This window comes from Oncorhynchus clarkii, chromosome 5 (genome assembly GCF_045791955.1).
Source record: "Oncorhynchus clarkii lewisi isolate Uvic-CL-2024 chromosome 5, UVic_Ocla_1.0, whole genome shotgun sequence".
In the NCBI taxonomy this organism is placed as follows: domain Eukaryota; kingdom Metazoa; phylum Chordata; class Actinopteri; order Salmoniformes; family Salmonidae; genus Oncorhynchus; species Oncorhynchus clarkii.
In genome coordinates, this window is record NC_092151.1 from 66,064,712 (window position 1) to 66,078,429 (window position 13,718).

A 13,718-nucleotide genomic window follows, 5' to 3' on the forward strand; every position below is an offset into this window, starting at 1 on the left:
TGTTGTTGCCTACCCTCACCACCTGGGGGCAGCCTGTAAGGAAGTCCAAGATCCAGTTGCAGAGGGAGGTGTTCAGTCCAAGGACCCTCAGCTTAGTGATGAGCTTGGAGGGCACTATGGTGTTGAATGCTGAGCTGTAGTCAATGAACAGCATTCTCACGTAGGTGTTCCTTTTGTCCAGGTAGGAAAGGGCAGTGTGGAGGGCAATAGAGATTGTGTCACCTGTGGATCGTTTGGTGCGGTATGTGATTTGGAATGGGTCCAGGGATTCTGGGATGATGGTGTTGATGTGAAACATGACCAGCCTTTCAAAGCATTTAATGGCTACAGACGTGAGTGCTGCAGGGCGATAGTCATTTAGGCAGGCTACCTTGGCATTGAGCACAGGGACTATGGTGGTCTGCTTGAAACATATACAGTTGAAGTCAGAAGTTTACATACAATTAGGTTGGAAACATTAAAACTTGTTTTTCAACCACTCAACAAATGTCTTGTTAACAAACTATAGTTTTGGCAAGTCGGTTATGATATCTATTTTGTCATGACACAAGTAATTTTTCCAACAATTGTTTACAGACAGATTATTTCACTTATAACTCACCGTATCACAATTCCAGTGTGTCAGGACTTTAGATACACTAAGTTGACTGTGCCTTTAAACAGTTTGGAAACTTCCAGAAAATAATGTCATAGCTTTAGAAGCTTCTTGACATCATTTGAGTTAATTGGCGGTGTACCTGTGGATGTATTTCAAGGCCTACCTTCAAACTCAGTACTTATTTGCTTGACATCATGGGAAAATCAAAAGAAATCAGCCAAGACCTCAGAAAAAAATTGTAGACCTCCACAAGTCTGGTACATCCTTGGGAGCAATTTCCAAATGCCTGAGGGTACCACGTTCATCTGTACAAACAATGGTACGCAAGTATAAACACCATGGGACCATGCAGCCGCCATACCGCTCCTAGAGATGAACGTACTTTGGTGCGAAAAGTGCAAATCAATTCCAGAACAACAGCAAAGGACCTTGTGAAGATGCTGGAGGTAACGGGTACAAAAGTATCTATATCCACAGTAAAATGTGTTATATTTTGACATAACCTGAAAGGTTACTCAGCAAGGAAGAAGCCACTGCTCCAAGACCTCCATAAAAAAGCCAGACTACGGTTTGCAACTGCACATGGGGACAAAGATCGTACTTTTTGGAGAAATGTCTTCTGGTCTGATGAAACAAAAATAGAACTATTTTGCCATAATGACCTTCATTATATTTGGAGGAAAAAGGGGGATGCTTGCAAGCCGAAGAACACCATCCCAACCGTGAAGCACGGGGGTGGCAGCATCATGTTGTGGGGGTGCTTTGCTGCAGGAGGGACTGAGGCATTTCACAAACTAGATGGCATCATAAGGCAGGAAAATGATGTGGATATATTGAAGCAACATCTTAAAACATCAACCAGGAAGTTAAAGCTTGGTCACAAATGGGTCTTCCAAATGGACAATGACCCCAAACATACTTCCAAAGTTGTGGCAAAATGGCTTAAGGACAACAAAGTCAAGGTATTGGAGTGGCCATCACAAAGCCCTGACCTCAATCCTATAGAACATTTGTGGTCAGAACTGAAAAAGTGTGTGCGAGCAAGGAGGCCTACAAACCTGACTCAGTTACACCAGCTCTGTCAGGAGGAATGGGCCGAAATTCACCCAACTTATTGTGGGAAGCTTGTGGAAGGCTACGTGAAACGTTTGACCCAAGTTAAACAATTTATAGGCTATGCTACCAAATACTAATTGAGTGTTTGTAAACTTCAGACCCACTGGGAATGTGATGAAAGAAATAAAAGCTGAAATAAATAATTCTCTCTACTATTATTCTGACATTTCACATTCTTAAAATAAAGTGGTGCTCCTAACTGACCTAAGACAGGGAATATTTACTAGGATTAAATGTCAGGAATTGTGAAAAACTAGTTTGAATTTATTTGGCTAAGGTGTATGTAAACTTCCGACTTCAACTGTAGGTATTACAGACTGGGTCAGGGAGAAGTTGAAAATGTCAGTAAAGACACTTGCCAGCTGGTTAGAGCATGCCCTATGTACACATCCTGGTAATCCATCTGGCCCTGTGGCCTTGTGAATGTTAACCTGTTTAAAGGTCTTACTCACATCGGCTACGGAGAGCGTGAACACACAGTCGTCCGGAACAGCTAGTGCTCTCATGCATGGTTCAGTGTTGCTTGCCTCGAAGCGAGCATAGACTGCATTTAGCTTGTCTGGTATGCTCACGTTACTGGGCAGCTCACGGCTGGATTTCCCTTTGTAATCCATGATAGTTTGCAAGCCCTGCCACATCCAAGAATAATCACAGTTGTTGTAGTAGGATTCGATTTTAGTCCTGTATTGATGCTTTGCCTATTTGATGCTGTGTCAGAGTGTGAAGCTGGATTTCTTATTAGCGTCCGGATTAGTGTCCCGCTCCTTGAAAGCGGCGGCTCTAGCCTTTAACTCAGTGCAGATGTTGCCTGTAATCCATGGCTTCTGGTTGGGATATGTATGTACGATCACTGTGGGTACGACGTCGTAGAGGCACTTATTAATGAAGCCGGTGACTGATATTCTCCGCAATGCCATCAGCTGAGTCCCGGAACATATTCCAGTATGTGCTAGCGAAGCAGTCCTGTAGTTTAGGATTCACTTCATCGGACCACTTCTGCATTGAGTACATCACTGGTACTTCCTGTTTGAGTTTTTGCTTGTAAGCAGGAATCAGGGCGATATAGTTATGGTCAGATTTGCCAAATGGAGGCCTTTGTATGCGACGCTGTGTGTGGAGTAAAGGTGATCTATAGTTTTTTTCCCCTCTAGTTGCACATGTGACATGCTGCTAAAAATGAGTTAAAACAGATTTCAGTTTTCCTGCATTAAAGTCCCTGGCCATTAGGAGTGCCGCCTCTGGATGTGCATTTTCTTGTTAACTTATGGCCTTATACAGCTCGTTGGGTGCGGCCTTAGTGCCAGAATCGATTTGTGGTGGTAAATAGACATCTACGGAGAATATAGATGAAAACGCTCTTGATAAATAGTGTGGTCTACAGCTTATCTTGAGGTACTCTATCTCAGGCGAACAAAACCTCAAGACTTCTTTAATATTAGAGATTGTGCACCAGCTGTTGTTGACAAAGAAACATACACCACCCCCCTGATCTTACTGGAGGCTGCTGTTCTTTCTTGCCGATGCATGGAAAACCCAGCTAACTGTATATTATCCATGTCCTTGTTCTGCCACTACTCAATGAAATATAGGAAATTACAGTTTTTAATGTCCCGTTGATAGGATAGTCTTGAACGGAGCTCATCCAGTTTATTCTCCAGTGATTGCACGTTTGCCAGTAGAACGGAGGGTAAAGGCGGACTATCCACTTGCTGATGCAGTCTCACCATACATCTGGATCTTCGACCTCTGTAACGACGTCTCCTCTTTATACGAATGACGGGGTATTGGACCTGGTCCGGGAGGAGCAGTACTGTATATCCTTCGCGTCCAACACATTAAAGAAAAAATACTTGTCCAGTTCAAGGTGAGTAATCGCTGTTCTGATGTCCTGAAGCTCTTTTCGGTCATAAGAAACATTATGTACAAAAAAATAAAAAAGAAAGCTCCCCAAAAACACACAAAATAGCATAATTTGTCAGGAACCTGTAAAATAATGAAGCTTGTACAGAATAAAAATATTCCAAAACATGCATCTTGTTTGCAATAAGGCACGAAAGTAAAACTGCTAAAAATGTGGCAAAGAAATTAACTCTATGTCCTGAATGCAAAGTGTTATGTTTGGGGCAAATCCAACACAACATATCACTGAGTACCACTCTTCATATTTTCAAGCATGGTGGTGGCTGCTTGTCATCGGCAAATACTAGAGAGTTAATTAGGATAAAACTAAACGGAACAGAGCTAAGTACAGGCAGAATCCTAGAGTAAACCCTGGTTCAGTTTGCTTTCCACCAGACACTGGCAGACAAATTCACCTTTCAGCAGGAGAAAAACCTCAAATGCAAGGTCAAATATATACAAGTTGCTTACCAAGACAACATAGAATATTCCTGAGTGGCCTAGTTACAGTTTTGACTTAAATCATCTTGAAAATATATGTCAAAACTTGAAAATGGCTGTCATACAATGGTCAACAACCAACTAACAGAATCTTTTAAAGAATAACGTGCCAACATTGTAGGATCCAGGTGTGAAAAGCTCTTAGAGAGACAGATGTAATCGCTGCCAAATGTGATTCTATTGACTCAGGGGTGTGAATACTTATGTAAATTAGATATTTCATTTTCAACAAATGAGCAAAAATGTCAAATATGTTTTCACTTTGTCATTATGGGGTATTATGTGTAGATCGGTGAGAAAGAACATCTATTTATCCATTTTGAATTCAGGCTGTAACACAACACAATGTACAATAAGTTAAGGGGAATGAATACTTTCTGAACATTGGCTTGTAGAAACAATATTCAAGTAGACAGATTTAATGCCTGGCCAAAATGGAACGTTCTCGTTTGATAGCTTCACATTAGAGGAAAGCGGGGGAAATGAGAACGTAAATGGCCTTTATTACCTAGTAGAGTTAATAGACCCCATCATCTTGCTTGACAAGGTAAGTGCTCAACTTGACAGATGGATATAGATTAATAAAGAAATAAATAGATACACCAAATAGCCAATGCCATTGTCTTTTGTAAAAACGGCTGCAGTGGTAATGCGTAAGTAGATTTTAATTTCACTTCAGAAAAGTGGTCAGAACCATTGTGTTGTTGCCAGGTAATTGGGCCATTTCAGCTGTCCCTGAGAAGGATGTGTCATGGCTCTGTAGGGAAAAATCTGTCATGTTTAGAATAAAAGAAGGAGTTGAGAGGCAATGGAGGAGATGGGATTTTTAGCTAGTTACCTTAAAGCTAGAATCCTTCGTTGCTACATCCATTTTTGGATGTAAATATTTATGATATAAACCCATTGATTCTTGAAGAATATAACTTAGAAATGCCTCATGAGCTTAGTTTAACTTCCATACCCCATCAGAACTGAAAATATAAGCTTGTTTTACTACAAAGTGTAAATATCTTAAGTGTAAACAAACACTGTATAGCCTTTCTCCAGCCCCATCCCTTAGCTTTTTAGCGAAACAGCGGGAGGGACCGCGGGGCAAACACTTTGTTACTGTTTCAATTAAGGATTCTAGCTGAATGAGTTGGCTAGATCAGCGTTATTAAACCGGGGGTCTGTGGACCCCTAGCACTACTGCTGGGGGTCAGCAAAAAAATTAAATACTTGATAAGACAAGACGTGGATTTTTTGATGGGGGTCCCTGGGTCACCGGTTTGCCTGGGAGGGGGCAAGAAAAGGTTGGAAGACCCCTGGGCTATATTGAAAGGGTAATGGTGTGAGTGTACACCACTGTCCTTTTAACGGAGTCACAGGGGATGGGAGGTTGGTTCAAATAGTGCCCCCCCGACAGTTCAGAGTAAAGGAAATCTCTGTTGAGGAGAGAGTTAGTTGTGGTTCAGTGAAGGGGCCATTAGACCTTATTCAGGCTGGAGTGACAGAGCTGACAGGAACCCTGATTGATGCACCGCTCTGTAACTCCTCTCCTCTCAGACACAGTGGTGTGTGTTCTCATGAATACCCGATTTACCACCAACCAAAGACCAGCTTACTTATTAGAACCATTCAGTTAAATGTAAAAGATGATATTACGTCTTTAGGAGAGTGGGTCAGTGGGAGCCATGAATTCAATGAATTAAAGCATAGGTGCAGATTGAATGGCATGAAATAAATCAGCTAATGTGGGCAACATATTAACATGCACACTCCAATGTCTGCATACTCTTCCAGAACTGTGGCAGAGTAACTGACATTAGCTGATGATAGAAGCTCACAGAGAACAGTGCCAAACCCTCTACTCTGGCAAGACTCTGGGGCTCCACACTCAAACCCCAAACTCTTCTCATGCTGGTATGGGGGTGGTGTGGCGGGCACTGGAGCCCAGTGGAGGCTTCTCTCCAGCCCATGACAGTGTGTGCTCAGGGGAATGGTTCTTACACACACATGTAAAACATGTCTACTGTTCCATGGGTAGTAGGATATGTCTGGCCAGAAGTTGCATTAGTCCACATAAAGGGATCCATGTTAACTTGAGCCTCTCATAAAGACCAGTAAACCGTGTCAATTTGTAGAGAGATACTTGGTTCTTTGTTCCATCAGTGGGCACTTTGAGAGTATTTGGATCCATCAGACAGACTATTGAATTCCCAAGCCGGAAATTTGTCATAGCTCTTGCCGTGTCTTTGGCTATGCCGGATTAAGTGATATGACATGCTATTCTATAAAATCCTTTCTCTGTAATTAATATTACCTGATTGAGCTAATCATGTAAATGTAATTAACTAGAAAGTCGGGGCACCATGGAATAATATTTATAGAGCTGTTATCTTCCGAATAAACTCTTAAAGACCTAGTAATATTTTACATCAATAGAAGTCAATATTAATCGTCACCTTATTTCAGTCTCATCTGAAAGTTGTAAATTCTTGGCTAACAAGTTGAATCACCAATACAAAATTGGGTTTAATTATTTATTTACTAAATTCCTAACTAATCACACAGAATTACATATACACAGAATGAATCATACCTTGATTACAAATTAAGTCATAAAGGAAAAGGTCCCTAACATACGGAACAGATATGACAGCTGGTTACAAAAAGAAAAGGGGGCTGGGTTTGAGTGAAAGAGCGGGAAGACTGAAGAACAAAGGGAGAAGCTATGTCTCTATCGGGCCATAGGCAGCTACTCTATCGTAAATACAGAATCTTATGCATTCTAAATTACCGCCCATTTGGAAAAGGAAAATGCAATAAATATTTACTCTGAGCTGGTAGGTTGGTCGTAGATGCTGGTCGTGTTGGCCAACAGATCTTCCTGTCCTCGGAAGAATGTCTCTGGTGGTAAATTGGATACGTTGTAGTAACGTTGTTGGCTGGTAGATGGGATACTCTGTCTGTTCTTTCCTAGCCCACGTTTGCAGCTGCTGTTGCTAACTCAACTGCTAGGAGGTATCACTTCTGTAGTGAATAAGAGTTCAAAGTTCATACCATTCTCAACCAAAGCTCACGCTGAGGCTGGCTTCGTTCTGTAGTTATTATCTGAATCCTTGTGACATCGGACCGTCATCCTAATGTACCCGGAACAGGAGGTAACATTTTCATCAAGGGCTTATATAGTGGAGGGAGAAGGGTGTGTTTCATAGTTTACAGCCCATGTCTCTTCACAGGGGCGGGCCACTGATTGAGCAGACCTCTAACCTTTGAAAACCCAAATCTCTCATTTGGAAGCTAAAATAACATTTCATCTTTTCACCAATAATTGTATATTTAAACATTTGAATTGCACAACAATTCCATGTGAATCTGATAACTATAATGTGTAGACTTTCCCAGATACAGTTTAGGTCGTCCTGTCATCAGTCATAATGTCTCAGATGACAACCGAACTGACATCATATTCGTACCAACGCATATTTTCAACTGGTTCTATTACCGAAATATGGTTCCTTTCCCTCCACTTGTTTGATGTTCCCAGACTCTCTGTTTAACAAAGGCTATTCAAGAGTCCCTCTGTAGAGTCAAGAGAGAGGGAAGGGAGAAAGGTATTTATGGGGGGGTCATAAACCTTACCCACAGGCCAACGTCATGACACTCTTTCACAAACTGTACTAATCGTTGAACAGCTTCAGACGCTTACTCATAGACACGGCTTGCTGCAGTAGTAAGACTGCATTTAAATTTCTCATGGAATATATTTTCCTGACGTTTTGAATCTGTGAATATTAACCTCTAGTGTCGAGCAATCCCGTATCCGGGAGCGTAATCATAGCCTCAAGCTCATTAGCATAACGCAACGTTAACTATACATGAAAATCGCAAATGAAATGAAATAAATATATTGGCTCACAAGCTTAGCCTTTTGTTAACAACACTGTCATCTCAGATTTTCAAAATATGCTTTTCAACCATAGCTACACAAGCATTTGTGTAAGAGTATTGATAGCTAGCATAGCATTAAGCCTAGCATTCAGCAGGCAACATCACAAAAACAAGAAAAGCATTCAAATAAAATAATTTACCTTTGAAGAACTTCGGATGTTTTCAATGAAGAGACTCAGTTAGATAGCAAATGTTCAGTTTTTCCAAAAATATTATTTGTGTAGGAGAAATCGCTCCGTTTTGTTCATCACGTTTGGCTAAGAAAAAACCCCGAAAATTCAGTCATTACAACGCCAAACTTTTTTCAAAATTAACTCCATAATATCGACAGAAACATGGCAAACGTTGTTTAGAATCAATCCTCAAGGTTTTTTTCACATATCTATTCGATGATAAATCATTCGTGGCAGTTTGGTTTCTCCTCTGAACCAAATGGAAAAATGCACAGAAAGCACAGAAAGCCATGCTCTTGTGTTTTGGTCAGTTTGTCTCCTGTGCCCTATAAGGACATTTGGAAATTGCATCTGAACCAACATCTGGTAAATAAGAAAACAAGAAACAGATGGAAATATTGCACTAGGTGAGATAACAGGGTATCTGTCTCTGTGTGAGGGATCCCTGATGCTCCACTCTGAGTAGAGGCATTATCTAGAGCTATAAAACATTCACCCAGAGCGAGAAAACGAGCGAGAACAAGTGAGAGAGAGGGACAGACAGAGCAATGCATACAGAAAGAAAAGGCAGAGAAAGAAGGAGAAAATATTTTTTGTAGTACAACCGAAATACTTTTATTTCATGTAGCTTGAATCCAAATTGGTGAAGGAAACAGGGTCATCATCAACATTACATTAAACGTTGGCTGTAATGAGACTTTCCTAATGATGAAGTCTATCTGACAAAAAGGTAACATTGCTTTATCTGATATATGTGAAGAATCACTGTACTTTTCCTCCAACAAGCTCTGCCTTATTCTTGTGGGAAACAGTGTTGGAATATGGAGATCCTGCTTCATCCTTTAGGTGTCCTGTGGGACATTCTTACCTTGTGAGGAATGCGGGTGTTCAGGAGATTGGAACACTGACAGTTTTACCACCCTTATCTTGCTTGTTCAAATCCTCCTCTACACTTTTCTCTCCTTGTAAATCCACACACATCTTGGAGACATAAAAAGAACAACACGCTGAGGCAAGCCTTTTGAGAGCTCTGCTAGTTTACTTCAGCCAATAAAAATTGATCGGTTACAGGAAGCCCAATATTTCAAAAAATATGATGAAGACATCAATGTCAGTGTAGTAACTTAGCATCGGCCTCACTCAGTGTCATTGTTTATGGAGATTTTGGAGTCCTTTAAAACAAAATCCATGGCATCATCGTATTGATAGTTTCAGCATGACAATCAGAAAAAGAACATGCATTGTCAATAATAGCAGCAAACTATTGAATTTCATGGCTTGCCAGTGGAGGTTGAGGCAGTTAACAGCAGTTGTAAGAGCAACAACCCAGACGCATGTCTTTTTATGTGAGGGATGCGTCACCACACTTAGTAGAGGAAATGTCGGATGGCTTTTTTGTAGAGTTTTTAAATATGTAACTCAGACAGCCATAATTCTGAGCTGAGCATGAAGTCTAGTCTAGCGTGGCAGATTTATTTTCTTAGAGAACTAACAATGTTTTTTCTTCCTCTCTGATTTGGCTCCTAATTCACTCAGCCTAGTGCCAGCCACAGTTAGAGAGGATGGGGAACACACAGATACACACACACACACACACACACACACACACACACACACACACACACACACACACACACACACGTTTGTTTTACTATCCTTGTGGGGACCAAACAATTGACTCCCATTCAAAATCCTATGTTCCTTAACCTAAACCTAACCCTACCTTGACCCTAAACCTCAAACCCTAATTGTAACCCTAAACCTAACCCCTAAGCCTAAAATAGCATTTTTCCTTGTGGGCACTCACTCACTCACTCACTCACTCACTCACTCACTCACTCACTCACACTTGTCAAAATAATAGGGTTTGGCCTGATTCGTTCACCCCTCACCATAAACCCTGTGGGCTCCAAAAATATATAACATTTGTGTTAGGGAGATTCCATTCCACTTAGCTAGAGTTTCACTCACTTAAACATAGCTTCATATCTCATAGTCCAAAAACCAAATCCGCAAATGAAATTAAATAAAAAATGAATTGAATAGATTAAAAAGCAGGCCCTTTGAGGCAAGGAAAGCAGCACATTTGAAACAGTCTGAATGATAGGAAGTGCTGGGGGCCTGTAGACTGCTGCCTCACCGCTAGCCAGGCTCAGCGTATTGATAACGCGGTGCAAAGCTGGAGCAGTGGTGCGTGAAAGAGAGCCAGAGAGCCTCCTCTCGCTGACTGATGACTATCCCCCCCCCCTCTTTTAGCCAGAGCAGCAGTGCACAGACAACCGCTTAACATGACCAACATCTCTCCCCGATGCTGCTACAGTGAGGATGCTCAGTCACATAGAATTGCCGGGATGTAAGACATTCATACAAACAGATACACCATTAGATGCTATGGGGGTAATATCCTACACTCCTCCCTCCATCCCTGGTCGAGGGCTTGCTGTGGTGCCCTCCACCCTCCCTGGGTTAAGATGATGGGTTGTTGGAGATGGTGGCCTGGGGGATTGTGGTGGTAGCAGAGAGAGAGGGAGGAAATTGAATGGGCTGAATGGGTTTAATTCATAAAACATGTTATGGGCATTTCAACTTTATTGCTGTCTGTAAGGGGAAAGGAGGGCTGCAAATCAAATGTGCTATAAAGTGAGCTCAGTTCGATGCCATAGAATTGTTGTAATAGAAATACTATGACCAAGGATACCTCAGTACTGCTTAACGGAATGGTATGACGACATCATACGTCTGTAGTGTTTCCTAAGAGATTTGAAAGCCATTCAATTAAATGAGACTCTTCAGTCAAGCATGTTTTTTCATACAGTTTCAGCACCGAAGGCCTTTATTTCATAACATTGATCAAACATGTAGGATGTTTGCAATACTAAAGAGTAAGGAAGCATCCATACAGGTGACATTGCCCCATCTGTCTGTTCCCTTAGCTCCTTCCATGGTTCCCATCATGCACCAGGTCAGCTCCACCATGAAGAGCTTCACATTGTCATGGCCACAACCTGAGCAGCCCAATGGAATCATCCTGGACTATGAACTGAGGTACTATGAAAAGGTAAGACAACATTTTAATAATTAATGTCTGTAATAAGAACTAAAATACACGAGCAGATCATTATGTCCACCAGTCCACACTTTTACGTTCAATGGAAAGACACCCAGAAGGTTGTCTCTATTGGGTGAATCTTCTGGGCGGGTATTGGTCTACCAAGCTTGCTAGGAATATTAGCCTTTATGCCATTATCCTTTCAACCATGGGACTCAATATTCATGTGTTATTATACTTGACACGTTTACTCTAATTTTATTGTACCCTCTGATTTTTGAGTCATTCCCCTCGTTACCTTGGAGAGTGTGCATCCGAGAATGCATTTGCAACCTTGATAATTATCCATTAATTGCGTTTAACCAGCGTCTTCTTTGGATGAGCACAGAGCACTGGGTTGCTAGGATACTGGCGTGCTTGGACCTATTTTGTGTGAAAGGTGTCCTCTCAGTCTGGGTCTTTCGCCAACCCTGTCTGACCTGTGGCTCCTCCACACAGCCTTTTCCCCCCCTGAGTAGAGGCAGCACACATAGCCTTTCAACTCTATATCATTAGGTAGTAAATATGCAGCTTCCCCCATGCTTAGAGAGGGCTGGCCTGTGGTCTCGCTAACCTTATATCCACTCCATTGCCCTAACCTCCCTCTGTCTCTCTCAGCTTCCTCTATATCTCCCTACTTCCTCTTTCTCTCACTCTGTTTTACACTGTTTTTTCATTGTTGTTTCCATTTCCTTTTCATTGTCTCTCTCTGCCTGCTGCACCTCTACAGTCTTCTGTCAGTATCCTTCTCTGGCTCTCGTCTTTTCCTCTCTGATATAGTATGGTCATACCTATGGAGTTCATGGATACGATGTCACTTGTGGTTTCTATTGAAAAGGCTGTGTTGACAGCACTGTACACTCATAAAGCCTGCATTTACTGTATATTATCCAACATAATGCAGTCAAATGTGCTCTTTCAGAGAGTTTGGTCAAAACCCTCTCTGTCCTCTGAGTTGTTTTCCTGGTCAATCAGTGAAAGGTTGTTATTAATAAGCACTTCATATGTCCAGTTCTGAGAGCACGAGAAGATGGAGGCTAGCTGGCCTATTTAAACAGGCTAAGTTGCATTAAAGATATTGAGTGTTCTGTATGTCAAAGACAACTAGCAATTTTAGCATTCTTACTTTTAATGGACGGAGTTGTTTTCATCAGTCTGTGTCTATATTTGTGTGCCTGCCCCCATCCCCCAAGCCAGGGATGGGCAACTGGGATAACCCTTTTGTAGGCCTGCGGACAATCAGCAGGAACAATGGAAAAGTAATTCTGCTTTGAAAGTTGATACATTTGTAACCTCACTTTTGAGAAAATGGCCCTTGAATATTTTGGTACCTACTGGAGAGCTCTTCTACACCCATTCAGCATCATTCACACTCTTTTAAGCTTGAGCGCCACCCATCTCTTTAAGGATTCACATGTACTAAACAACCAAAGATTTCAAGACCAAAGTCTGTGAATTTACCAACTACCTCTATCGACAGTTGTCGCAGAGACATCATAAACATTATATTGAAATAGTTACTTGCATAGTGGAGTATTTTGTTTAGACATGTAGCTAGCTAGCTAAACAATGAACCATAATCCCAACTCGTAATGTTACTACCCTGCATGAACCTGCAGGTAGCTAACCAACCAGGTTCAATGTTAGCTAGCTAACATTAGGCTATAACTAGCAATGCAAATGGCTCTGAGATACAAATAATATTACTTCACCGATCATACACGTAACATAAGATAGCTAGCTAACGTTAGCTAGATAGCTAACAGTACACTTTCTGACAAACTAGAAACATGTAATATCTGAAAATGTTGCTAGCTAGACTCTCTTACCCGTATACATGGATGGACATTTCTCCCTCTCTGTCACGGATGCCATGGTTGCTCTTAGTTTGAAGATGTAATTCGGAGCCTTCTGTGTTCTCTTGTCGACTCCGTCTGCATATTTGCAATCAAACGCCAGAATTTTCTCAATCTCCTTAGCTATCATACTCTACATGGCAGACCAATCCTAACTCATCTCTCGGCATGTCCAATCATGGCTAGTGGGAAGCGGCCAGGAAATCACGCACGGAACGAGCAGTATGGCTGGTGGCATTGTCATGTCAGGATGAGCCTGCAGGAAGGGTTCCACATGAGGGAGGAGGATGTCTTCCCTGTAATGCACAGCGTTGAGATTGCCTGCAATGACAACAAGCTCAGTCCGATGATGCTGTGACACACCACCCCAGACCATGATGGACCCTTCACCTCCAAGTCAATCCCGCTCCAGAGTACAGGCTTCGGTGTAACGCTCATTCCTTTGACGATAAACACGAATCCGACCGTCACCCCTGGTGTGACAAAACCGCGACTCCTCAGTGAAGAGCACTTTTTGCCAGTCCTGTCTGGTCCAGCGACAGTGGGTTTGTGCC

The 13,718-nt window shown here is 41.9% G+C and overlaps 1 protein-coding gene across 1 annotated transcript in view; it reads left to right on the forward strand.

The window, feature by feature from the left end:
• The window catches only part of LOC139409250 (ephrin type-B receptor 1-like), a 196,000-nt gene that overhangs the window by 139,761 nt on the left and 42,521 nt on the right, over window positions 1-13,718 (forward strand). Inside the window, exon 6 of the mRNA XM_071154134.1 lies at window positions 11,154-11,278. Within this exon, the coding sequence (XP_071010235.1) occupies window positions 11,154-11,278 (125 nt within the window). The remainder of the gene's footprint in view (window positions 1-11,153; window positions 11,279-13,718) is intronic.